Source organism: Acipenser ruthenus, chromosome 37, assembly GCF_902713425.1.
Source record: "Acipenser ruthenus chromosome 37, fAciRut3.2 maternal haplotype, whole genome shotgun sequence".
NCBI lineage: Eukaryota > Metazoa > Chordata > Actinopteri > Acipenseriformes > Acipenseridae > Acipenser > Acipenser ruthenus.
Window position 1 is genome coordinate 9,859,252 of NC_081225.1, and position 25,385 is coordinate 9,884,636.

A 25,385-nucleotide genomic window follows, 5' to 3' on the forward strand; every position below is an offset into this window, starting at 1 on the left:
CATGCTGGGAAAATGTCATGACTTGTTTACTGTCATGACTTATTTAAGGTGGTACGGTCTGGATTACAATTTTAGTTTTGGTTGATGTTTAGTTTGTTTGAAATACAAATATAATACATTAAATCAAATACAACATGAAGTTTCAAAGCAGGAATTGTTAAACAAACCAAAACTATCTAAAATTATAATTCAGCCGTACCACCTTAAATAAGTCATGACAGTAGACGAGAAGTCCTGACATTTTCCAAGCATGAAATCCAGGCCATTAAGGGCTGAAAAGGGTAGTTCATTTTTTGTACCAAATGATCTCTAAATGACTTCTTTAGCAAATCACCTGCTTAATTGATCACAATGAAATTGTTCCAGGTGTTAAGAAATTAATGATTTAAAGGTTAACTATAAAACCTGCTGGATAGGGGCTCTGCAGGACCGGGTTTGGGCAGCGCTACAGGAATTGTAAGCTATCGTGACGTCTGACGACGGAGCGATCGGATTGGTTGTGAGGAGTGTGAGATTGTTTTTAATCTCCCTTTTATTGCTCTCCAGATGGATCTTTTCAACTTCTCCACCATCTCCTCCACGCAAGAGGACCCGGTCTGCGTCCTGTGGGGTAAGAGGCTGCTTTTACCGGTGTCTGCTCCTGATAAGCGGGCTCTAAAGATTGCATCTTGCAAGTAGGCGCGTTTGCTTATGCGAAAGAACCGCAGGGATGTAAATAAGACTGCTATTGCATAGCAGTTTCACCCATTCCAGGTTTTACTACAAGTTTTATTAATTAGCCAAAGTGTGTAGGTAACAGGCTTGGGTGCTGCTTGCTAAACTCCTAGTGTGCTTTAGGGTCGGGACAGGGAATGGTGTCAGCTGGCTGTTTTTATAAGTTCTCTCTCTCTCTCCAGGATGCGAGCTGACGGGAGGCGCGAAGAAGTTTGTGTTCGAGGTTCACAATGATCTGCTGGAGCACCAGCTCTTCGTTAAAACGGTAAAGCGCGTCCTCGCGTTATAAAGCCCGACATAACTCTACAGCAACTAAAGCCGTGTCTCCCACTCCTCCCTCCTCCCTCCTCCTCGCATGTAGATCTGCCTGGGTGCTGAGGCGAAGGATGAGCTGCATGTGGTCGAGGTGGAGGCCAAAATCACCCAAAACGATCGCCCCGTCCCCATCGCCTCGCTGCGGCCCTCCGTGCTCCCTATGGTGAGCGCAGCACTGCAGGGAACGTTTTTAAAACATCGGGTTTATTTTAAGGGATCCAGTTGATTTCACCTCTGGCTGCACAGATGAGAAGCATGTTTGCTTTTGATTAAGTCGCACAGAGCTTTGCAAAGTAGCCCTTGGCGCAATATAGATATCACCTACTCCAGACCCTTCAGAGGTGAAGTGTGTGTGCTGTTCACATAACCCACTCCCTCAGTGTGTAGGCTTAGTGGAAGATTTAATTTGTGTTGGTGGAGTGTGATTTAACAGGTTTCGCTGCGAGTCTGTCCTCTCTGGGGCTGGCTGGCTGGGAGAGGAGGTCAGATATCAAGACGCACGTTTTGTCTCTTGCAGGTCAGTTTCTATGGACTGGAGCTCATGCCTCCTGTGACCTTTAACCTCCGGTCTGGGGAGGGGCCTGTCTACATTTCTGGACAGCACCTGGTTTGTAAGTGTTGACCATAATTCTACTGTTTCTCTTCTTGGCTCAGACTCCTATTGCATAGCAGATTCACCCATTCCAAGTTTTAGTATGTGATTGGTTAGCCCCAGTGTATAGGACTGAAAGGGTTAAAAATGGTAGCTAACTGCTGTCACTGTCTGTCTTGCAGTGGACTTGGATGTGGGAGAGGAGGCTGAGGAAGAGGAGAGTCTGGGTCCAGTCAACTCCAGTCTGTGTTGAGAGGTAGTGTGATTATGGGCAGGCTGGTTTGATTTTTATCCTGGTCAGAAGGCGGTGGAGTGCCCACCCGGATTGCGGGTGTAAACATGGAGCACGTTTGTTAGCAGTGGCATGCTTCAGACCAAGGCTTTCTCCAGAATCCTGCAACACGTCACAGCAACTCGCGTCATCACAGCTCTGCGCCCTCCTCCTAACTGAGAGACACTCCACAGAGTACAACCCCAGTAGGTGCGCAAATTAACTGTGACCTCACTTTAAAGGTACAGTAACCAATTAGTAAATGAACCATTTGCAGCACAGTAAACCCTAAAGCTCTTAAAGTAATATTGGCACGAGTAGAACAGGCTGAAAGCTGAGGCGTGTTTCAGTGAGACAGGAGTCTAACCCACACAATGTAGAAATAAAACCACGCTCATTTTTTTTTTTTGGAATGAGGGGCACGAAATCGGGTTTAAAATGTACTGACCGGTTGGATCTGGTCTTCCTGATTTTTGGTCCGTTTCCTCCTCGTGATGAGTCGCTCTGAAATGTGTTTTTAAGAAGAAACTGTGTTTGAACAACCTCTCAATTCCTTGTGTACCTTAAGAGGGTAACAAACCAATGACCCACTCGAGTTCAGTGTTGGTATAAGCCGGAACTGGGCCTTCTCCTATCTAAGCATGTCTTTTTTTTTCCCCCCCCACAGGTCGTGCAAGACGCCCTGGCAGATTCATAATATCAATGTTTTTGTATTAATACAATTAAAAACAATAAAATATTCAAATAAAGCGTTTGTTTTTGAAAATCTATCATTGTGTCTTGTGTGAAAAAATACGCTTTTGTTTGTCTGTCTACAGATTTCAAAAGCGGTAGAAAAAAAAACCTTTTTAATTTGTGCATCATTCAAGACCAAAATAATTGTAAATAACGGTATACACAATGGAAAATACAAAACACAAAATGACGCATTTCTGTGCTGCGCCCTCCACCGTCAGTAACACATCAGTGTTTTATAAACTCCATTGGAACCGGAGTGGACGTGGGTACAATTGCCATGACGACCGCAGCACGCCAGGAGCACCTGTTGCTCGGCAACCATCTGTAAACTACCGCAGGTGCGCCGGACCGCAGAGAGAATGAGACTGGACGTGGGTATCCAGAACCCAAGTGAAATGCGAAGACCGGAGTGGCGTGCCTTCGCTTTGCTTTGAATTCATTTCGATAAGTGTTAGTTTTAGCAGGAGCTGCGCTGCGTAGAATGACGCTATACAACAAAGTAGCGTAATTTGTATAATTTGTTTCTCACATGAAGCAATGTCGGCACTTTCGTCATTCGCGGATACACCTACAGCGCAGCCCAGCGAGGAGGACAGGTTATCTCTGGCTTTCTTAAAAGACAGGAGCACCGAAAAGGCGTTGCTTTGGTGCACGGGTAAGTGCCGAGGGAAGACTTCCAGAGTTAGGTTTGCACCCTCATAATTATTCCACCCAAACGCGCATTGGTTGTGTGTTTACCGCAGTTATTTCAGCCAGATGTGATGTACACAACAGCCTGGCCTTCCGCATTCAGACCAGTTTGCATGCATACTTAAACCAGGCCTCCTCTTCTGTTCCACGCGGTTTATTAATGATTTAGTAAATAATTAAAAATACTTGATTGGAACACTGCAATGGATTGGGAGAACTACGTTACTTTTGCTATAAACCATCGCCCTCTCTCCTTCACTTTTTCCCCTCCATTCCACTTGCCAAATATTATTTATTTGTTTATTTAGCAGATGCCTTTATCCAAGGCGATTTACAGAGACTAGGGTGTGTGAACTATGCATCAGCTGCAGAGTCGCTTACAACTACGTCTCACCCGAAAGACGGAGCACAAGGAGGTTAAGTGACTTGCTCAGGGTCACACAATGAGTCAGTGGTTGAGGTGGGATTTGAACCGGGGACATCCTGGTTACAAGCCCTTTTCTTTAACCACTGGACCACACAGCCACCTTTTAAATAATCTTTATTCGCATGACAAGATTATCCAGGCTTTGCCACTAAACACAAGTGTTAAAAAAATAAAAAATAAAAATAAAAAAAAAATCGTGCATGTTATATATATTTTATTTTACCCATAACCCTTACCGAACAAATACGAAGTGTGGCAGTGTTTTTAAATGGTATGTCTCGGGCTGTAACAAGACAGCTACGTATTCCAGCAGCAAGTTCTGCTGTTTTCTCTGCCTCCGCCAAACATATTTGCCATGTGTTTTTCATCTCTCCCTCTCTTCACAGAGTACCTGAATGAGGAGGGTCACGGCTCTCTGCTCCCAATGACCAGGAAGGTCATGCTGCAGATCTGCAGTGACCCCACGTTGACCCTGGATTACCTTCCGACCCTCGGGCTCCCAGAATTCACCAGGAGTGCGACGGAGCTGGCGCTGGGCCGAGACAGTCCAGCCATCCGGGAAAACAGGGTAGCAGCCCCGGGTGCAACTCTGCAGCCAAATTCAAACTTAGGCAGTTGGTTAATGTCAAAAGAGAGATCTGATCATGCTCTGGAACAGGATTCTCCAACCCTGGTCCTGGAGAGCTGCTGTGGCTGCTGGTTTGCATTTCAACCAATCCTCTGTTACTTAATTGAACCAATTATTGGCTTAATTAATCAAGATTAACAGGAGTTCCAGATCTTTATCCACTGATGATGTAAAGACACCTACAAACCTGCTGGTAGGGGCTCTCCAGGACCAGGGTTGGAGACACCTGCCCTGGAACTTAGAAGACATGCCCGCTGGCAACTTTTGTGGATCACTGTTTATTTCAAGTTTATTTTTCCTAATTTGCATCCTTTTTTTTTAATGAGCGTGCCAGCTTTAAGCATCATCATCTTTTAGTATTTCTCACATCTCCTAACCCATCATGCTGAAGATTGGAGTTGTTTAGAAAGATGGCTCTGATTGGCTGAATCTGGTTTTGTAGGCGGGAGGAGTGCAGACATTGGGCGGGACCGGTGCAATACGTCTAGGGGCGGAGCTGCTGCAGCGCTGGTACAATGTGGGCGGGGCCAGGTGTGGACCGGTCTACCTCTCCTCTCCCAGCGGGGGTAAGCGAACTTGGTATTTGCTTTGTTGATCTATTTACTAACTTTTTTTCTAAGTTCATAGAAATGCACATGTTAGATTTTTTGTGGCTGAGTGGGTGTGGCTTCTTTTTTCTGCCCAAGTTCTCTTGGAGTGACCGGCTCCCCTCCTGTCTCTCTCTCCTGTCAGGATCCGTGGCAGCTACACTGCAGGGGGCTGGGATCAGCGATATCCGCTCCTATCGATACTGGGACCCTGACAAGAAGGGCTTCTCTGTGGAGCCCCTACTGGAGGACCTAGAGGTAGACCTCCCCCCCTACACACACAGCGTCAATGTTCGTGTGTGTGTATCTCAGTGCGTATGTCTCTGTGCGTGCATGGCTCTGTAGTTGAGCGTGCCTCAGTCAGTGTGTCACACTCTTTCTGCCCCTGCAGGTCGCTCCGGAGCAGTCTGTGATCGTGCTCTATGCCTCGGCTCACTGTCCCACTGGGGCTGAACCCTCCCACGCTGACTGGAAGCAGATTGCCGAGGTCATGATGGTGAGAGAGTCAGAGAGACAGAGGGACAGAGTTTATTTTGTTTTGCTCCGTTTCTTCACCATGCTGAAATCATCCCCGTTTGTTTCAGGATAGTCTGAATATTGTATAGAATATATATGTATAGGAATATGATCTGGAGATTCCACACTTCTGTAACACGTGCCCCTAGCTGGAGTTGCCGTAGTGTTATACTGCACAGACTGTCCTCTGTTGTTCTCTCAGAAGCGTAGCCGTCACCAGAGCTATAGTTTTGTATATACTGAGACGACCGACATGACCTTTTACACTGAGCAGACAGTGCCTGGAGTTTCTCTGCTGTCTTAATCAGTCCTCTGGGAAAGCTGAAGTTGGTATAGAAAGCTTTTCTTTGATACCTGCTTTAGCGAGGAGGAGAAGGTCAGACTTCACATGTAAACTGATCTAGCCAAGAGTGTTTTCTCTCCAGAGGTGGCTGGTTCATTTAACTTCAGTGTCATTTTTTTTTTCTCACATAAATAAATACATTTGGACGTCGTACAATAATCATCATGTCAGCTCGTGAAATATACAGAGGGGAGAAAGCGTACTGCATGAAATATGACATTACCTCTCTCCCTCTCCCTCTCTCTCCCGCTCGCTCGCTCGCTCCCTCTCCCTCTCTCTCTCTCTCCCTCCTCCCTCTCCCTGTCCCTCCTCTCTCTCCCTCTCCCTCTCCCCCTCTCTCTCTCTCTCTCTCTCCCCCTATCCCTCTCCCCCCCCCCCCCTCCACACAGAGGCGCCGGCTCTTCCCCTTCTTCCTGCTCCCCTCTCAGGGTCTGTGTTGGGGAGACCCTGCACAGGATGCCTGGTCTCTGCGCTACTTTGTCTCGCTCGGGTTCGAGCTGCTCTGCGCGCAGTCATTCTCCACAAACTTCGGGCTGTACAGTGAGTGAGCTCCAGGGTGCATCATCCACCCGACTGTAAAACTCTCAGTGGCAGGATATAGACAAGTGCTAAAAGAAGCTAGGGACGTTCCTGATGCTGATGAAGACGTCTTGTCGTAGTTACTGTTTGTAACGCAGAGGGACAAACGCGCTGAGTGCAACTATGCAGTGTGTATACAGAACACAACAACTGCAAGGGACCAATACAAATATAATATTATTATTTATTTCTTAGCAGACGCCCTTATCCAGGGCGACTTAGTCGTAAACAAAGAATCACAGTACAAGTATTATTACAATTAAGAGCAAGATAAAATACAATGACTTCAGTTCTAGTAAGTCTAGTCTAGTAGTAAGTATATGACAAAATACGAATCAATATCAGAGCATATTATTATTATTATTATTATTATTATTATTATATATAATATGAGGTATTGTACAGGGATGGAAATAAGACTCCCATTGCATAGCAGTTTGATCCATTCCAGGTTTGGCTTTGAGCTTGAGACACACCAGTGCTTGTTACCTGTATACACCATGGCTAACCAAGCACATAGTAAAAGCTGGAATGGCTCAAAATGATATGCAGTAGGAGTCTTATTTCCATCCCTGTTTAAATATATTGATGTAGTGCATGTGTGGATAGATAGATAGTTACTGGGGTACAAAGCATAATATGTAAAAAGTTCATAAATAATTGCCTGATTCGTCCCGCCCCTCCTCTCCAGGTGATCGTGTGGGAAGCCTCTTATTGGTCCTGAAGCACAGCTCTCTTCTCCTGGCCGTCCAATCCCAGGCCGCGTCTCTGGTGCACTCTCTGTGGTCACGCCCACCCGGAGGAGGAGCCAGGCTGGTTACCATGGTGCTCAATAACCCCGCCCTTCTGGCAGAGTGGTGAGTCATACCGAGCAAACCCACATCCTTGTGTGTTTCTGTTTGTATCCACGATTGAGGCAATGCAGACAATGGCAATGCAATGTCTCTGACTCATACTAACGGGGGTAGTGGAAATTGATGGACAGCTACAACGGGATGTGGTTGCCGTTGGTAACATGGTACCACTGTCAGCTGTAACATTATTTGCATATATATTTTTCGACAATCAGATTGTTCTGCAATGGTGGTATGAACACATTGGTAATCCATCGCAGTACCATATAAGTGATGTATTTTCAATCAGTATTCAATATGCTGCTCTTTCTGGTAACTGTGTGTTTCTCCTAATGGTTTGGATATAAACAGGAATCATAATAGAACTATAATGAGACCCCATTCAAAACTAATAATATATATGTTTAAAAAAAAAAATCAATAAAAATCTACTATTGAATGCTCAATAGCGCTGTATTTTGTCCACGTATTTTGTAAGTTTGTCAACTTAAGTTTCTCTTTGGTGTCACCTATATTTTTTAACAGACTCTTATCCAGGGTGACTTAAAATTGTTACAAGATATCACATTATTTTTTACATACAATTTCCCATTTATACAGTTGGGTTTTTACTGGAGCAATCTAGGTAAAGTACCTTGCTCAAGGGTACAGCAGCAGTGTCCCCCCACCTGGGATTGAACCCACGACCCTCCGGTCAAGAGTCCAGAGCCCTAACCACTACTCCACACTGCTGCCCTAACTCGAGGATTCCATGTTAACTATGGCATCACTATCCTTTTAAAAAAACGAAACAAAAATGAAGTAGAAAATAACAAAATGACAAAGGTAACTGAGAGCATTAAATAATTATGCGCAGTTATCGTCAGAGTTTTTAGGTTGTTTGGTGCTTTTGAAAAGCTGCTGTAAGGAAAGCGCCTCCTGTAATTAAAATGTAACCACACGGCAAGTCACACAGGACAATGGTTTCTGCTGTGTCTCGATTTCGGGATTGCTTGCTGAACGCCTGCTGATCCCACAGGAAGGAGGGATTGAGGGTGATGGTGGAGCGAGGGATGCTGATCAGAGAGAAACTGAAAGAGAGGCTGAGGATGCTGGGAATTCCTGAGTTCTGGGATCACGTGACCCAGCAGCGAGGGCTGTACTGCTGCACAGGGCTGACCGGTAAGACTCGCGCTGTGAAACCAGCCATTAGTAAACTCAACCTTTTCTTCCCGTTTAGCAGTGTTTGTGTGTGAGCGACTCTTAAAGGTTGCGCAGCTGTGCTGAATTGCATGCATGCTTACCTGCGCGATTGAGCGAGAGTGTTGTGGCCTGTGCTGTAGTTGGTTATTCTTCCCCTTTTCCTCCCCTCTGCAGGGGAGCAGGTGCAGTTCTTGGTCATGAGGTGTCACGTTTACCTGCCGGCCAGCGGGTGCGTGAACGTCACGGCGATTAGCGGCCGCACGCTGGACCACGTGGCCGAATCCATTTACCTGGCCGTGACCTCCGACCTTCAAGAATACTGACCCCCGGAGACCCCCTAATCCCACCCCCCTCTCCAAACCCGGACTCGCCCCTCCGAGGTTTGAAACCCCCTTTCACTCCCAGCGCAACCTTTCTGAAATCTTCCTGGGGTAGATATCATGGTAAGCGTTGCCAGAGGTATGGCAAAGCATGATAAATAAATACACAGATTATGGTGAATGCATTGTATTAGGGATGGAAAAAGCGAGCTTCACAGTTAAGGAGATTAAACCTCTCTCTAGGCTGTCATAGGTAGCTTTAAGATTTACAGTGGAAACTTTTTGGTTGGTTTGTCTTATTAAAATGGATTAATCAAGACGGAAAGCGGCTGTCTGGCCAAAAGCACATGTGCCTGGCTGTTGGCAGTGAATTGCTGAGCTGTCCAACGCGTGCATGGCTCTTGATCCATACGGGGTTCATTGCACTGCACAGTATGGCTCGGAGGTGACGTCTCAAGGTTAATGTGTGATTTTAAAAAACGAGACAAAATAAGGTGCAGCCAAAATGCAACAAAATTAAACATGTTCCGCACACAAATAGTGAAGTAGGCGGGGAACAAAAAACAAACTTCTAGCAGTAACCTAAACCTATTTAAATTATTCAGCTTTTATATTTTATTCCATCTGCACTTTGCTTGTTTTTACCCTGTAAAATTGCACAGCTCTGATTTAATCGCATTCATTTTTTTTTTTTTTGTACTGCAATATCGATCTGTTATCTGCGCTTGATTTAATGCAACAGAGGGCTGAAGGGTCAGTTACTTGGGGTTTATAGGTTTCCACACCATCATGGAAGTACTGTTTGATTTCAGGAAATGCTGTTACTTTTATCTGTACTTGCTGTAGTACCGGATATGTCCACATGATGGTGCTAAAAACAAAAAAAAAAAACAGTTGATGTATTTATTTATTGATTGTATACATAAAAAAAAAATTCACAGTGTGCGTGTGTTTTATTGTGTTTGTTCATCTGTATTTACACGTCATTGCTGTTCCAGAAACCACATCAGTACATTAAAATGTGCTTCAGAGGATAGTGAAGCTGGCATAGCAACGGTTTTGTATTGCAAGGGGCAGTGGGAGCACAAGGGAAGCTACAATGGGACGAGGCTGCCATTGGTAGAATGGAACCACAGTGTGCTAATTACGCCCTTCCCAAATGATCTTCAGGGGCAGCGCAGACCATGGCAGTGCAATGTTTCTGAATCCTACTACCAGGGGTAGTGGTAGCTGATAGACAGCTACCAAGAGATGCGGTTGTCAGTTGTAATATTTGCGCAGTGTCAAAGAGGGATTTTATTATTATTATTATTATTATTATTATTTATGTATTTATTTCTGCTTGGTTATTCTCGCTGCCGACCTGAACCCACTTATAGTTGGACATTACAGTATTTTTCAATGGGCTTATTGGGGCAGGGTCATTTAAAAAACACGTGGTATATTTGAAGTAGACTGGTGCAGTGCTATATTTTCCATCAAATCCTCCATTGTGCTGCTCTTTCTGGTAATGGTGTGGTTCTCCTAATGGTTTGGATAAAAACAGGAATCATAATAGAACTATAATGGGTCCACACTCCAAACTAATAATATATCCTTTTTAACAAATCAATAAATGTGCTCCTGGCCGCTACACACCGCTAAACAAAGCCTTGAAGTGTGTTGCATAACAACATGACGTAATAATTTGAATCACTCTGCCCAATACAATCACACTTTATGTTAAACAATGGTGCTCCTGTACTTAACCCAAATTGCACTGTTTTTTAAAAAGTACCTTTTTTTGAGGAAAAAAAAAATACAAAAGGATTGTGAATTAATGAAGTGCTGGTGTGGAGAGGGCGGATCCTGCGTAATTCTTCCAGTCTGCTACGCAGCAGCGCCTTGCGCCTGCATACATTTTCAGAGGATACTTGGACAAGCTCGTGTTCGCAATATTTTAAAAATCAATACGGCACTACAAGTAAAATAGTCACTTTTATTTTCTAAAAAAAAAAAAAGCAGTAATTGCAGGACTGTCGGTCCAGATTGGTCCACGCGCTCCGCTAAGTGATTGTGCTGAGCCGACAGGAACCTTTTCAAATGCCTAAGTGGACGTTTTGAACCTGGGGCTCTAATTCTTTTCATTACTGTGACCTAGACAGAAAGAGAACTCTGATTTTGAGTTTTGTACAAATCCCCAGGATACTGTGCTGCTGATGATTTCCATTCATCCTCCTCTCCACTTTCATTCATTATTCATGGAAAGGTTACTTTTCATGTACCCACCCATGTAAAAAGGTCTCTGACATTTTCTGTCATCCCCACCCATCTCTCTTCTCCTTTCTCACTTTTGCCCTCTCTTTCACTCTGTTCCTCTCTTTTCTATCCCCTTTCTCTCCATTCTATCTTCCTTTTTTCATTCCTCACTCTCTTTTCTGCCCCCCCTAATTCTCCTCTCTCCCTTCTCCCACACACCACATCTCTCGCTCCTTGCCTCCCTCCTACTCTCTCTCTCGCTGTCTTTCCAAACCCCTGCAGTAATTAGGCTTCCATTGAAAGAAAACATATCTGACATTGCAATGCTACCTGGTCCTAATTGCCTCAGATGAGAGAGGGAGACTGTGTGTGGCGGATGGATAATGGTAATTGGCAGCTTTAACAAGCTATTTCCTTTGTGTGTGTGTGCGTGTAGGGTTAGGGAAGGGTTGGGTCCCTGCAAAGTATCGATTAGACACAACATGTCACTCCATGGAACTGAGCCTTCTCATACAAGTGTATAAACCTAATGGCCAGAATGGAATCGCAGAACAGTAAACGGAATGAACAGGTGCACTATTGACAGGACTCGATATGTTCCGTTGTATAGTAATGAGAGTTTATTTCAACGATTGCTTCCCCTCCTCTTGCAGTATTCTATAACACAACCGCCTATGTGGTGTAGTCTTCTGCTGCATATTACAACATCAGACACTTTGCATTGGCCACCAGTTAAAGTTTCACAGGTGCTTTTGTAGTTTAACAGCGCGGCCGTTCACAATTTATTTGACCGTGAATCTCTGTACGATGCTATACGTTAAACAAGAAGCAGAGATGATCAGCTCTCGGAGATGGAAATAAGACTCCTGTTGCATAGCAGTCTCACCCATTCCAGGTTTTACTACCAGCTTGATCAGCCCCAGTGTATTAGTAACAAGCTCAGGGGTGTCTGATTAAACTCATAGTAAAACCAGAAGTGGCTTGAGCTGCTATGCAATGGGAGTCTTATTGCAATCCCTGAGCTCCGATCTCGAACAGGAAGCAAGGCACGTGCTCTCGTAACCATAAGCGGTGGACTTTCTGCATTATAATTCTTAAACTCTGAAACACCATGTTAAACACAGACATCCATACGGGGGAACAAAAGCAGCAGGATGAATATCAATAGCCACTGTGCACAAAGAGAAGCTCAGAACCGCTATTGTTTTCAATGGATCGTGACTTTATATATAATATTGCATTTGGCTTTTTTTTGTGATTCTATCCATTCGGTTGCTTTTTATAGCCTCATGCTGTGGGCCTGGGAATGAATTTCAAAGGGTGATTTTGCGAAGAGCCCAACAGAAGAGAGAACGAGGTTAGGAGGAACTGACACTACCGTCATGTTTCCGTGTGAATTGGTAGGACCGGTGTAAGAAAGTAAATTGGGAAAAAAAGAGAGAAATGCTGGATGACTGATTGGAATCTATCCTGGACTCCTTGCACTGCTGATAGCTGAGAAATTGGTACAGATCAGAGGTGGAAATAAGACGACTTAGCACCACGTAGCCCCCCAGATTGGAACCCAGGCCTCCAGAGGAAGGTAAGGCCAGTCTAGTGCAGTAACATTAACCCAAAGATCTACCTAGATAAGCCCCCATCGATGAAAGGTTGAAACCAGTGCATGAACCCACTAGCACTATCGACGAGGCTTGTGATTGTACTGCATCAGAGCCTCCTGTTGGCTGTTTGTGACATTTTCACAACAATGTCCTCCATGCTGTAGAAACCCCAGCGAGGCTCCTCTGTTCGCTAGCTGAGCTGCAGCAGCTGGCCACTGAGCTTCGTTCTGACAGTTTTAATTCTTTATTTTTGGAGGGCTGCTCCTGTTATTTAAAAGACGCTGCAGTGTAATTAGAGACTCTCTCTTTCCTAATTTGGAAGGTCTGATCTCATTAAGGGGAAAGAGGGTAACATATTTGCATTAGGCTGTGTTCAATGGATAGCATGGTTTGGAAAGTTTACACCCTAACAGTGGGAGATAAAAAAATAAATGCATGCAACACTTACAAAAGATTCCAATTTCCCCCTGCTTTTCCCAGGGTTTGACGCATTTTAAAATTTGCTGCATCATGCTTTCACTGTGCTTTATTACATTTTGCTCTGCTTTTGCTGCGGCATACAATGTATTCTGCAGCAGCTTGCTCTTTTTGATTGTTTAATTAAACCCAGGTGCTCAATCAATTAGTTAAGGACCTGATACCAACAAAGTCCTGGTTTGGAACAGAACGACGGAGCTCCAGAATGCGAGACACTGCGTGAAAAGAGAAGAGCGACACTGGCAATTCAGCGCCCCTGAATTCCATCTCCGGTGTTTTATCATGGTTTGTTTCCAGCTCGCTGGCGTTGTTGTGAATTATGGTAATTTGAAATTTAAAAATGAGTTTGCACATATGTTATCTAGGCAATCTGGCATCTCCAGCGAGGTGCAAAGTAATGCGAAACCAGGCGTCCGATCAGAGAGGTGACTCGGAGGTGCGTAATTAAAAACAGCAGTTTGTAATGCGACCCCCTGCCAGTCCACTGGCTTCATCCTCGGATTATATTTTGTCACCTATATAACCGTGTTAGAGGTCAGAAGATCAGGGTACAGCACAGGGGAGCAGAGTATAAAGCACAGAGGGGAAGAGGTAAGGCAAAGAGAAGTATGGTAAAGACGTCATAAGTAACATTTTCAAAGGCCTGTCACGACACAGTGAGCTCTTGAGCACAAATAGATCAATCAGAGGCAGGCAAGGCTGTTTTCATTGCTTTTCACTCGGTGGTCTAAAAGGAAACAATTTCAAGCCATTGACTTCAGCCCAGTCTGATGAGTAAAGGGGGCTTTGATCTGAGCTGCCTGTTGAGAAGAAAGCTCTCATTCGACAGCTGCATCTAGCATCCTGAGAGGGTCCGGCAATTAACCAACTGGAGTGCAGAACAGACCCTTCTAGAAGTTTAGGACAGCATACCGTAGCAATCACACAGTGAAGCACAGGGGACAGTAAGGGACAGTAAGGGACAGTAAGGGACAGCACAGAGGAGCAGCGGACAGCACAGGAGACAGTAAGGGACAGCACAGGAGACAGTAAGGGACAGCACAGGGGAGCAGAGGACAGCACAGGGGAGCAGCGGACAGCACAGGGGAGCAGGGGACAGTAAGAGTCAGCACAGGGGAGCAGGGGACAGTAAGACAGCACAGGAGACAGTAAGAGACAGCGCAGGGGACAGCACAAGGGAGCAGGGGACAGTAAGAGACAGCAAGGGACAGCAGTGTGGAGTAGTGTTTAGGGCTCTGGACTCTTGAGCGGAGGGTCGTGGGTTCAATCCCTGGTGAGGGGACACTGCTGCTGTACCCTTGAGCAAGGTACTTTACCTACATTGCTCCAGTAAAAACCCAACTGTATAAATGGGGAATTGTATGTAAAAATAATGTGCTATCTTGTAACAATTGTAAGTCGCCCTGGATAAGGGCATCTGCTAAGAAATAAATAATAAGGGACAGCACTGGGGAGCAGGGCACAGCACAGTTAGGTGAGAGAACATTTTTACTTTGTAGAATACAGAACCATTGCAGTTATACTGCTTTTGGGGTGAGTTTAGTTTTTTTTTTTGCAGGTTCAATATCTGCATAATTTTATAAAACAGGTCTTTTACTGTCTCTTGTTTTTTATTTTTCTGTGCTGATTTCCAGGGTAGCAGCGCCGTGCTGTCTAATGCACAGAGGCAGGGGCTGTATCCTATCACCATGGTCACAAATGGAGCATCAGTCTAAGAGAAGAAAGTGTTTTAATTACCTGCACAGCCTACATCACTTTACTGAGCACGGCACAAAATAAAGGGCCTGGCTGTGACCCCCATGCATAACACATTAACACACACACACACACGCTTTCTCTACAGAACCTGAACAATTGCACTGCCATTCTAGCACCTCTGTCGTTCTGCATTGCGTTGAAGATCATTTGTGAAGGAGCACTGTGGTACTTTTCGAACAATGGCAGCCTCATCCCATTGTCCTTAGATATACAGAGCCATTGCTTTGTCATTGCAGGGCCTCTGTCTGCCTGCGTTGCCACTGAAGATCAATTGGGAAGGGTGTAGCTGGCATGCTGCGTTACCAGTCTGCCAATGGCAGCGTCATTGAATTGCAGCTGCCCTTGTCCTGTCGTTCCCCCTGAGTGTAATACACCACGATTGCTTTGCACTGTGAGTGAGTCCTTGCTGATAGTCATATGAGGGTTTATAATGTGAGCTCTCTGTGTTTTGGATGTGTTTTTTCTAAGCCGAGGTGCGCTCTAACTGAAAGACATTGTACATAAGTTATGGGCAGTTTGATCGCGTAGGCATGGAAGTATTATTATTATTTATTTATTAGCAGACACCCTTATCCAAGGCGACTTACAATTGTTACAAGATATCACATTATTTTTACATACAATTACATTATTTTTACATACAATTCCCCATTTATACAGTTGGGTTTTTACTGGAGCAATCTAGGTAAAATTCCGTGCTCAAGGGTACAGCAGCAGTGTCCCCCACCTGGGATTGAACCCACGACCCTCCGGTCAAGAGTCCAGAGCCCTAACCACTACTCCACACTGCTGCCCTAGTATTATATGGAAGGGGGGGGGAAAGGAAAGAAAGAAAGTCGCATAGAAAACAAAAATAAGTGAGGAAGAATAATTTTTTAAGTAAAAATGAAAGTGGAATTAATTTGACGGCTGGTTCTATTAAATGATTTGGATCACAATGAATCAGTAATGTGTGACGTTCTGCACATCAATTAGAGGCAATTAGAATCCTTACATTGCTAATTACTTCTATTCAGAGGCCGGGAGATAACAAGTGGTGTTCTAGGTGGGTGGGTGATCCTTGCACCCGCCTACCCCCTCACCCCCTCACAACCTGCCTTGTGAAGAGAAAAGACAGCCTTGCAGGCGTCTGCCCGAGCTCACTGGGCGGCTGGCTGGTAGGTGGCGCTGATACCAGATACCTGCGCTCCCCTAAATGTGTGACTCGCCCTGCGCACCACGCTGCCCTGCCTTTACGAGGAGAGACACAGACTACACTGTACAGTACTATACGGCTGTGGTTCCGCAAACAGAGTCCAGACAGGTTTCAAGGGGGCTACACGTTTCAAATCCTCAAAGCACTCGGTAACAGAATATAATCATTTTCCAACCAGAAGGAAGTGACTGTAAAGTGAACAGAATCGCACATGTCTGTGGCTGCATATTGCGCTGAGCTCCAGGTGCTGTGCTGAGTCTCCCGGCTCTCCGAGCTCCATTTCAGGACCCGCTCATCTGCATTGCATTTGCTGTACGAGGCTCGTTGAAGAGCCACTTGTCATCCTACCCTGTGCTCATGTCACGCAATATAATGCTTTTAGTTTTGAAAATAGATTTGAATCATCCTGCCTGCAGTGGCCGGAGCGTTCCTGGAGTACTTGTCTGATTCGGAGAGGCTGCTCTCCAAAAGCTTTTTGAGATAAACACGAGGAGGGGACTAGACAGACAAACGTGAGATGTGAGAGTTATGGTATAGTGTGGCGATCTGAGCGCTCACATTGTACTTTGTTCAATGCAGTATAAGACACGGCGAACTCTATAGAATATTTATTTAACAGTAACATCGGATTGCGTGTAATTAGGATACAGCCACTTAATGATGGCCCGCTTGCATGCAACGCGCAAGTTATTTAAGTTTGTATGCAAGAATTATCTTTGCATCATGGTGCATTTTGCAATTACATTGTGTGTGCTCCAATTGACCGAAGTATGATCTGTAATTTCACTCTTTAAAAAAAAAAAAAAAAAAAAAAAAAAAACGAAAAAAATTAAATTATAACGAAATACACCCAGATCTCCTTTGTTTTGTAATAAAAGCAGCGTGAATATGAAACAGAATATAATAAGTTGAATTACTGTATTATTATTATTATTATTATTATTATTATTATTATTATTATTATTATTATTATTATTAATCCTTAATTTTAGGAGTCTCCTTTTCTTCCATTTGTCTCCTGAACGTTTGTTGCTGGCTGTTAGCGTTCTGTGCCATATTTCATTTCATACAAAATAATATTATAAAAAAAATACATCACTGAACAAGCAAGCAAGCAAATTCATTCATTCTCTCTCTCTCTCCCCCCCTCCCTCTCTCTTTCTCTCTCTCTCCCTCTCTCTCTCTCTCTCTCTCTCTCTCTCTCTCTAAGTTTTCTGAGGCGCTCGGATCAGACACTGGCAACCTCAACCACTAGAACTGGGTGCAAGAAGACTCCGGCAACGCATCTCATACTGGGTGCAACTGCGGACACTGGAAATTGCAGGTCAGTTACTAACACTCAGTGACAGTTTTGCATGCCGTTTTAGTCGTGCAAGGGAAAATATCTATCTATCTATCTATCTATCTATCTATCTATCTATCTATCTATCTATCTATCTATCTATCTATCTATCTATCTATCTATCTATCTATCTATCTATCTATCTATCTATCTATCTATCTATCTATCAATCAAGAAACAGGACAAGTAATTGAAACTGCAAACTCACTATTTTAATAATTGGCTATAACGTTTTTTTGTGCATTCAGATCAATATTAGAGCTCAATGTGTGTGTTTTTATGTTTACTGTTTGCACTGTACGTAAAGGCTGGGTATAGCCGGGGAGACTATAATGTACTGCAATTGATTTTTGTACATTTAATATAGACAGTGTTTATATTAAAAAAAAAAAACAGTGAGTGAGTGAAGATGGACATAATATTCTTGTAGTGATTTCTGTCCTTATAGCTTCAACAGCATACATCTCACTGTATACTGTCTGTGTTCTTCTGTGATTTGATCCGCAATAGCAAATGGGCATGCGTGTTCTGAATACACAGCTTCAAACTCCTAATCAAACTGAAGCAGCTCCCTTTAATTAATCAAAATGTCTTTTAAAAACTCTCCTTAACAAGGCTGTATTATCAGTGCGCAGTCTTTTATTAAGGCGGATGTTAAATACATCAGAGCATTAATCCTGGGCTCGTTATTAGGGTCGTTCTTACTGTCAGTACAGCGTTACTGGCTCTGAGGCAGTAGCTGCACAAAACAAATTCTAATATAACCACCAGTTTCACTTTCTCGAAACTTAATGTCATTCACATAGAAGGTTGTCTCTTTCTTGGTGTTTTAAAGCTCAGTTTTATTCTAACCCTCTTCAATGTAACAATCAACGGGCAGCATTCACAAAAACTTCAGGATTGTTTTAAGGAATATTTTAATAAGAAATCTATTTTTATATATTTAAAAAAAAATTAACTAGAACTAAAAATGTGATTAATTGCTCCGCGGGCAATATAGCCTGGAGGTCGCCGGTTCGAGTCCAGTCTATTTCACTGCCGACCTTGGAGGAGAGCTCCCAAGGGGCGGCGCACAACTGGCCGAGCGTCGCACGGGTGGGGAGGGGTTTAGGTCGGCCAGGGTGTCCTCTGGTCACCGCGCACCAGTGACCCCTGTGGTCTGTCCATGCGCCTACGGGCTTGCCTGTAATCTGCTGTAGCTCTGAGGCGGCTGCACGGCTGGACTGCAGAGTGAAAAGAAGCGGTCGGCTGACGGCGCACGCTTCGGAGGACAGCGTGTGTTCGTCTCCTCCGCTCCCGGCTATTTCAAATTGGTTGAAAAACGGGGTAAAAAAATCAATTGGCGACTACTAAATGAAAAAAAAAGTGATTAATTAAATCAAGTTTGCATTTACTGAGTAATTTGCTTAACTACTATAAGAGGTTTATTATGAGACCATTTATTAAAAAAAAAACTTCCTAAAATGTATGTACGGGCCCACATTATCAGAAAGAGGCTTTAAAAAAGGGTCTTTAACAAAATAATCCTTAAAGATTCTATATAGACATAGTTAACCTTTTCATGCATGGCGACCTCATATGGGGATAGATTAAAAAATATATATATAATAATAATTCTGGTCTTTATACTGGGACATATGGAAGACGCAAATGCACGACAGCCTCATTTCAGCCGGATGCCAGTTCTTTCCTCTATATAAAGCAATGGGCAAAAAAAGTTAATGAAAATATGCATATGTATTATGCGTCTAAAACGATCAGCTATATTGAATATTTCATGCATGAAAGGCTTCATTTGATGTATTATAATTGCTATTTGATTTTTTTTTTTTTTTTACAGCAGCCACTGACGTATCACCTGCCAGCTGTCATTTAACCCTTCCCCTCCCGTGATGGAAGACAGTGGCAGCGGCAGTGGCTGGGGGCCGGGCTGGACAGTGTCCACTCCTCACCCCAACGGGAGCTACTCTTCCAATCCGGCGGGGGTCTCCGAGCTGCGCAACGCCTCCAGCTCCAACTCCAGCTCCCAGTTCGCGGGGGTGGAGCTGCTGCAGTCCTTCAAGCCGCTCATCATCCCTTGCTACGCGCTGGTGGTGCTGGTCGGGGTCTTCGGGAATTACCTCCTGCTCTACATCATCTGCCGCACTCGGAAGATGCACAACGTCACCAACTTCTTCATCGGGAACCTGGCGTTCTCCGACATGCTCATGTGCGCCACCTGCGTGCCCTTCACCCTCGCCTACGCCTTCAACCCCCGCGGCTGGGTCTTCGGCCGCTTCATGTGCTACCTGGTGTTCCTCATTCAGCCTGTCACGGTCTACGTGTCTGTGTTCACGCTGACCGCCATCGCCGTGGACCGGTAAGGATGTTATCAGCAGGGGGAGAGAGGGGTGGGGCAGTGTCACATGGTCGATCTGCCCATGGAGGCTCGGTGGTCCAGTGGCTAAGGGGCTTTAAAATGATACCAGGAGGTTCCCAGTTCAATCCCGGCTCAGCCACTGACTCCACTGTGTGTGACCCTGAGCAAGTCACTCAACCTCCTTGTGCTCCGTCCTTCGGATGAGACGTAAAACAAACAAGGTCCTATTGGAAGTGACTCTGCTGCAGCAGTAGTTCACCCCCTCGTCTCTATAAGTCACTTTGGATAAAAGTGGCTGCTAAATGACTCATTATTATTAATATTAATAATAATAATAATAATAATAATAATAATAATAATAATAATAATAATGTTACAATGTTGTGTGCGATTAACGATTAAATGATCCTCACTTAGATTTTGCACCCTGAGAAAACATTCTGAAAAGTGCAAAAAGCTAATTCAATACAGTCTAGTATAGAGAACTCAGTGCTGTACTGGGGATCTGAGAGCCAGCTAATTCAATACAGTCTAGTATAGAGAACTCAGTGCTGTAATTCAATACAGTCTAGTATAGAGAACTCAGTGCTGTACTGGAGATCTGAGAGCCAGCTAATTCAATACAGTCTAGTATAGAGAACTCAGTGCTGTGCTGGGGATCTGAGAGCCAGCTAATTCAATACAGTCTAGTATAGAGAACTCAGTGCTGTACTGGGGATCTGAGAGCCAGCTAATTCAATACAGTCTAGTATAGAGAACTCAGTGCTGTAATTCAATACAGTCTAGTATAGAGAACTCAGTGCTGTACTGGAGATCTGAGAGCCAGCTAATTCAATACAGTCTAGTATAGAGAACTCAGTGCTGTGCTGGGGATCTGAGAGCCAGCTAATTCAATACAGTCTAGTATAGAGAACTCAGTGCTGTACTGGGGATCTGAGAGCCAGCTAATTCAATACAGTCTAGTATAGAGAACTCAGTGCTGTACTGGGGATCTGAGAGCCAGCTAATTCAATACAGTCTAGTATAGAGAACTCAGTGCTGTACTGGAGATCTGAGAGCCAGCTAATTCAATACAGTCTAGTATAGAGAACTCAGTGCTGTACTGGGGATCTGAGAGCAGCTAATTCAATACAGTCTAGTATAGAGAACTCAGTGCTGTACTGGAGATCTGAGAGCCAGCTAATTCAATACAGTCTAGTATAGAGAACTCAGTGCTGTACTGGGGATCTGAGAGCCAGCTAATTCAATACAGTCTAGTATAGAGAACTCAGTGCTGTACTGGGGATCTGAGAGCAGCTAATTCAATACAGTCTAGTATAGAGAACTCAGTGCTGTACTGGAGATCTGAGAGCCAGCTAATTCAATACAGTCTAGTATAGAGAACTCAGTGCTGTACTGGGGATCTGAGAGCAGCTAATTCAATACAGTCTAGTATAGAGAACTCAGTGCTGTACTGGAGATCTGAGAGCAGCTAATTCAATACAGTCTAGTATAGAGAACTCAGTGCTGTACTGGAGATCTGAGAGCCAGCTAATTCAATACAGTCTAGTATAGAGAACTCAGTGCTGTACTGGGGATCTGAGAGCCAGCTAATTCAATACAGTCTAGTATAGAGAACTCAGTGCTGTACTGGGGATCTGAGAGCCAGCTAATTCAATACAGTCTAGTATAGAGAACTCAGTGCTGTACTGGGGATCTGAGAGCCAGCTAATTCAATACAGTCTAGTATAGAGAACTCAGTGCTGTACTGGAGATCTGAGAGCCAGCTAATTCAATACAGTCTAGTGTAGAGAACTCAGTGCTGTACTGGAGATCTGAGAGCCAGCTAATTCAATACAGTCTAGTATAGAGAACTCAGTGCTGTACTGGGGATCTGAGAGCCAGCTAATTCAATACAGTCTAGTATAGAGAACTCAGTGCTGTACTGGGGATCTGAGTATAGTATTGTATAATATTAAATAAATGCATATCATTTATGGTAACCATTAACCTTTTTATTTTATTATCCATTGTCTGAGTATACCAATAAGCTTCGCTCCAGTTCAATGAGTCTGTGTGTCGGTCACAGAGCTAATCCCGGTGCCTCCCTCCTCAGGTACCACGCCACGGTGCACCCTCTGAAGAAGCGGCTCTCAGTGCCCGCTTGTGCCTACGTGCTGGTGGGCATCTGGCTGCTGTCCTGCGCCTTGGTTGCGCCGGCAGTCGCGCACACCTACCACGTGGAGTTCCAGGAGGAGGGCTTCACCATCTGCGAGGAGTTCTGGATGGGGCAGGAGCAGGAGCACCTGGCCTACGCCTACAGCACGCTGGTCATGACCTACATCCTTCCCCTGTCTGCCCTGTCGCTCTCCTACCTGTGCATCTCCGTCAAGCTGCGCAGCCGTGTGACCCCAGGCCAGCCCTCCCGCAACCGGGCTTCCGAGTCCCAGCGGGAGCGCAAGATCCGGAAGATCTTCCGGCTGGTGGTGCTGGTGGTGTCCGCCTTCGGGATCTGCTGGCTCCCCATCCATGTGTTCAACGTGCTCCGGGACATTGACATCAACCTCATCGATAAGCGCTATTTCCTGCTCATCCAGTTGCTGTGCCATTGGTGCGCCATGAGCTCCGCCTGCTGCAACCCCTTCTTGTACGCCTGGCTGCACGACCGCTTCCGTGCGGAGCTGCGCAAGATGTTCGCCTGGCGGAGACGCTGCAGCTGCCACGGGGGGGTCGTTCTCCCTCACAGCAACTCCGTGGCTGTCAGCGTCATGCTGTGAGGAGGAAGAGGGTCCGGTGAAGCTAGAGAGGGCTGGGAGAGAGGGAGAGAGGGAGAGAGAGAGTCTGGGTGGAGATCTTCAGAGCCAGTCAGGTTTGTCTTCTCCAGTAATGGCTATGAGGACCAGGGGAGAGAGGGTGCAGATGTGGAGAGTCCGCGGCTGGGTAGGAATTAAGATCTGCCTTGCGAAGAGGTCCCATTGAAATCGGGGACTAAGATAGCGTTGGGCAATTGAGGCCTCCCCAATAACAAGCTCTTGGCAATCAGTGTCGTGCTGTGATGATGGAGGGGAAGGCCATGTTGATGCCAGGTTGTCCTCCACAAGTACCGCTGCGTGTGAGGATGAGGGGAGAGAGAAGTTCAGAGAGGGAGAGCTCAGAGTGTGGAGCTTCAGACCTACTCAGGGTCATCCTCAGCCAGGAACTAGAAGGGAGGCCAGGGAGAGGGGTAGCGAGAGAGAGAGCTCATGAGATCCAGGAGCTGTGATGATGAGTGGAGAGGTCTTGCATGAGAGAGGCAAGGACTGTTGAGAAGGAGACTAATCTGGGTCATCCAAAACACTGTCAGTGTCACGGGACGAGGAGGAGAGGGAGAAGTATACATTATATGAGGCGCAGGAGATATGTTGAGATGGAGGATAGTCAGTGTCAGCAATGTAGAAAAGCCTTTCGCTTTAGAGCTATTGCAGGTCTTATGAATTGTGTGGCTGGCTGTCTGTGTTGTGACAAGGGGAGACTTTTTGAAGTCGCATCCCCTTTAGAAGCTATTGGCAGCAACTACGCTTCAAAACTGTCATTGACATTCTGAGTGCGAGATCCTTGAAACGTTTAAACCACCACAGAATCTACAGAAACAGATGTTTTTTTTTTTTGTTTTTTTTTTTAATTGAAATGGAATGGCTTATGTTCGGCGGCAGCCGTCTCTGATCAAGTTGACAGCGTACTTTCTCTGGCATTCATTGTATGACAGACTGACAGTTTCATGTTGTGATGTGAACTGATTCTGAAACTCATCTGAGGTTCACTGAAAGCTCGAATAGCGAGCCTTTGCGAAAATAATGTCAGTTAACAATTCTGTGTTGGAGTCATAATCTCGGTTCCATGTGATTTTAAAACTTTTAAAAGGTAAAACTGGGAGTCAAGTCAAGTAGACAAACAGGGATGGAAATAAGACTCCCGTTGCAGAGCAGTTTGATCCATTCCTGGTTTCACTGCGAGTTTAATCAGACACACCTGAGCTTGTTACCTAGACACACTGTGGGCTAATCAAGCTGGTACTAAAACCTGGAATGGGTGACACTGCTGTGCAACAGGAGTCTTATTTCTATCCCTGGCAGATGTTTTGGCCAGGGCTGTTTTCAGACTGCTTTACTAACTGAAATGTTTGTCTGCTTGACTTTGGGAATTCTGGTTTTAGATATAGGCCAAGAGCAAGGCAACACTTCTACTCTGAAAATGAACAGCTATATGTATTGTATAGGAATGTATTTTTGTTTAATTTCTAAAATAAACCTGCTGCTTTAAAACCTGTCTCTCAATCCCATCTCGTTCCCAGTATCAACCTGGGGCTGCAGCCGGTTCTACCTGCAGCCAGACATTACACAAAAGACAAATCATTAGGCAACTAAATCAGCATGGGGAAGGGAGCGTGTTTTGCCAGCCTGCAACCCTAACTGGGGCTGCCAGACAGAGTCCCCATTGAAATGGGTTTGATCTCAGATCTGCTGCTGATGGAAACGCACCAGTCTGATTTCAAACGGCTCTCAAGTCCGACGGAAGATGCAAACGTGACATCAGATTCTTTGTTTGCCGTTGCCCTCGGATACAGGCGGCCGGGCTCAACCGGGCCCATGACTTCATTAAAAAAATGGTTACCAATTTGGATAAAAGCTGAAGTGGCAGAAGGGCTTAGACACTCGTAATGTATTTTTGCACTCTGATTCACTAGCAATGCATGTCATTTGGCATAATGCAGAATCCATTATAAGCCAGAGGTTACGGATTGCAATAAATGACTTCTCTTGATAAGAGTCCATAATTGCAGTGAATGACGTCTCCTCTCCGCGCAGAAGCCCCAGCGCCACTTGATTGAGAAGTGGGCTGTGTAATTATCAAAAAATAAAGGTATCTGAACTCGCTGTAATTACCAGTGCCTTTCAGCTCTTCAAAACTCCAGAGAGCGCGCCGCAATCATCCTCAATAACGCCAACTCCCGAGGCACTCGGGCTTTATAGTGCCGAACTAAAAATAGTTAAAACACAGACCGACCTATTTCTGAGACCCTGTCCCGGATCTTTCAGCCGTCCCTTGATACTGTCCCATTGGTGTTGCGTCTAAGGACATCCTCCCCTGTCTGGGATGAAGTCCAATACCTTGGGACTTTTCAACCATGTGTGATTCTGTGTGCTTGGAAGCTGCCCTGCCTTCGCATGTTCACTGGATCAAGGATCTTATGCAGTAAAACCAGCGCAGGTTTTATGACAGTTTTAGTGTTTGCAGGATCTTTGGTTTGTAGTATATTTTGTCATTCATTTTGCTTTGTTGTGTGAAGAGAGTAAAGACGCTCATGGTGACAAAGTCATTTGAGAGAGTTTGTAAAAAAAAATAAAAAAAAATAAAACACAACTATTGACCATTAACAGCGTTGGATTTTTGTTTGGTCATGTGATGAGGTTTTAACCAATCACATGCCAGAATTCCTAAGAATTTCTATAAATGTGTGGATGAAGGCTATATTTGCATCCTATATTTGCAGTAGTGACGTCAAAATGGCATATTTGTCTAGAAGATTATACTTGACCCCATATTTGTCTCCTGTGCACCCCGAGACCACTTTCAAACACAAAATGTCTCGTTTTCAATCACTCGACTTCATTTATATTACTATTATGAATTAAATTAACTT

The 25,385-nt window shown here is 44.8% G+C and overlaps 2 protein-coding genes across 3 annotated transcripts; both read left to right on the forward strand.

The window, feature by feature from the left end:
• Positions 1-1,605: 1,605 nt before the first annotated feature.
• Positions 1,606-9,684, forward strand: LOC131696772 (aspartate aminotransferase, cytoplasmic-like). 2 transcript variants are annotated; one of them, XM_059008714.1, is made up of 10 exons: positions 1,606-1,640; positions 1,804-1,877; positions 4,134-4,315; positions 4,818-4,941; positions 5,108-5,220; positions 5,354-5,458; positions 6,211-6,361; positions 7,092-7,257; positions 8,273-8,415; positions 8,611-9,684. In XM_059008714.1, exons 3-10 carry the CDS (start codon positions 4,172-4,174, stop codon positions 8,757-8,759), a joined length of 1,095 nt encoding a protein of 364 aa, XP_058864697.1. In that variant the 5' UTR covers positions 1,606-1,640; positions 1,804-1,877; positions 4,134-4,171; the 3' UTR covers positions 8,760-9,684. The 2 variants fall into 2 exon arrangements, with proteins under 2 accessions (XP_058864697.1, XP_058864696.1); XM_059008713.1 differs by lacking the exons at positions 1,606-1,640; positions 1,804-1,877 and adding exons at positions 1,893-2,102; positions 2,560-3,285.
• A 3,408-nt stretch (positions 9,685-13,092) lies between these two features.
• LOC117968939 (prolactin-releasing peptide receptor-like) lies at positions 13,093-25,336 on the forward strand. The gene is made up of 4 exons (XM_059008715.1): positions 13,093-13,394; positions 17,236-17,349; positions 19,208-19,726; positions 21,822-25,336. The coding sequence occupies exons 3-4, from the start codon at positions 19,260-19,262 to the stop codon at positions 22,480-22,482; spliced, it is 1,128 nt and encodes a 375-aa protein (XP_058864698.1). The 5' UTR covers positions 13,093-13,394; positions 17,236-17,349; positions 19,208-19,259; the 3' UTR covers positions 22,483-25,336.
• The last annotated feature ends 49 nt before the right edge of the window (positions 25,337-25,385 follow it).

Coding starts and splice junctions, on each gene's coding strand:
- LOC131696772 (XM_059008713.1), top strand. CDS start 3,168: ATGTCGGCACTTTCGTCATTCGCGGATACACCTACAGCGCAGCCCAGC. Junction 4,316..4,817: donor CAGCCATCCGGGAAAACAGG/GTAGCAGCCCCG, acceptor CTGGTTTTGTAG/GCGGGAGGAGTGCAGACATT. Junction 5,221..5,353: donor CCCTACTGGAGGACCTAGAG/GTAGACCTCCCC, acceptor CTGCCCCTGCAG/GTCGCTCCGGAGCAGTCTGT.
- LOC117968939 (XM_059008715.1), top strand. CDS start 19,260: ATGGAAGACAGTGGCAGCGGCAGTGGCTGGGGGCCGGGCTGGACAGTG. Junction 19,727..21,821: donor ACCGCCATCGCCGTGGACCG/GTAAGGATGTTA, acceptor CTCCCTCCTCAG/GTACCACGCCACGGTGCACC.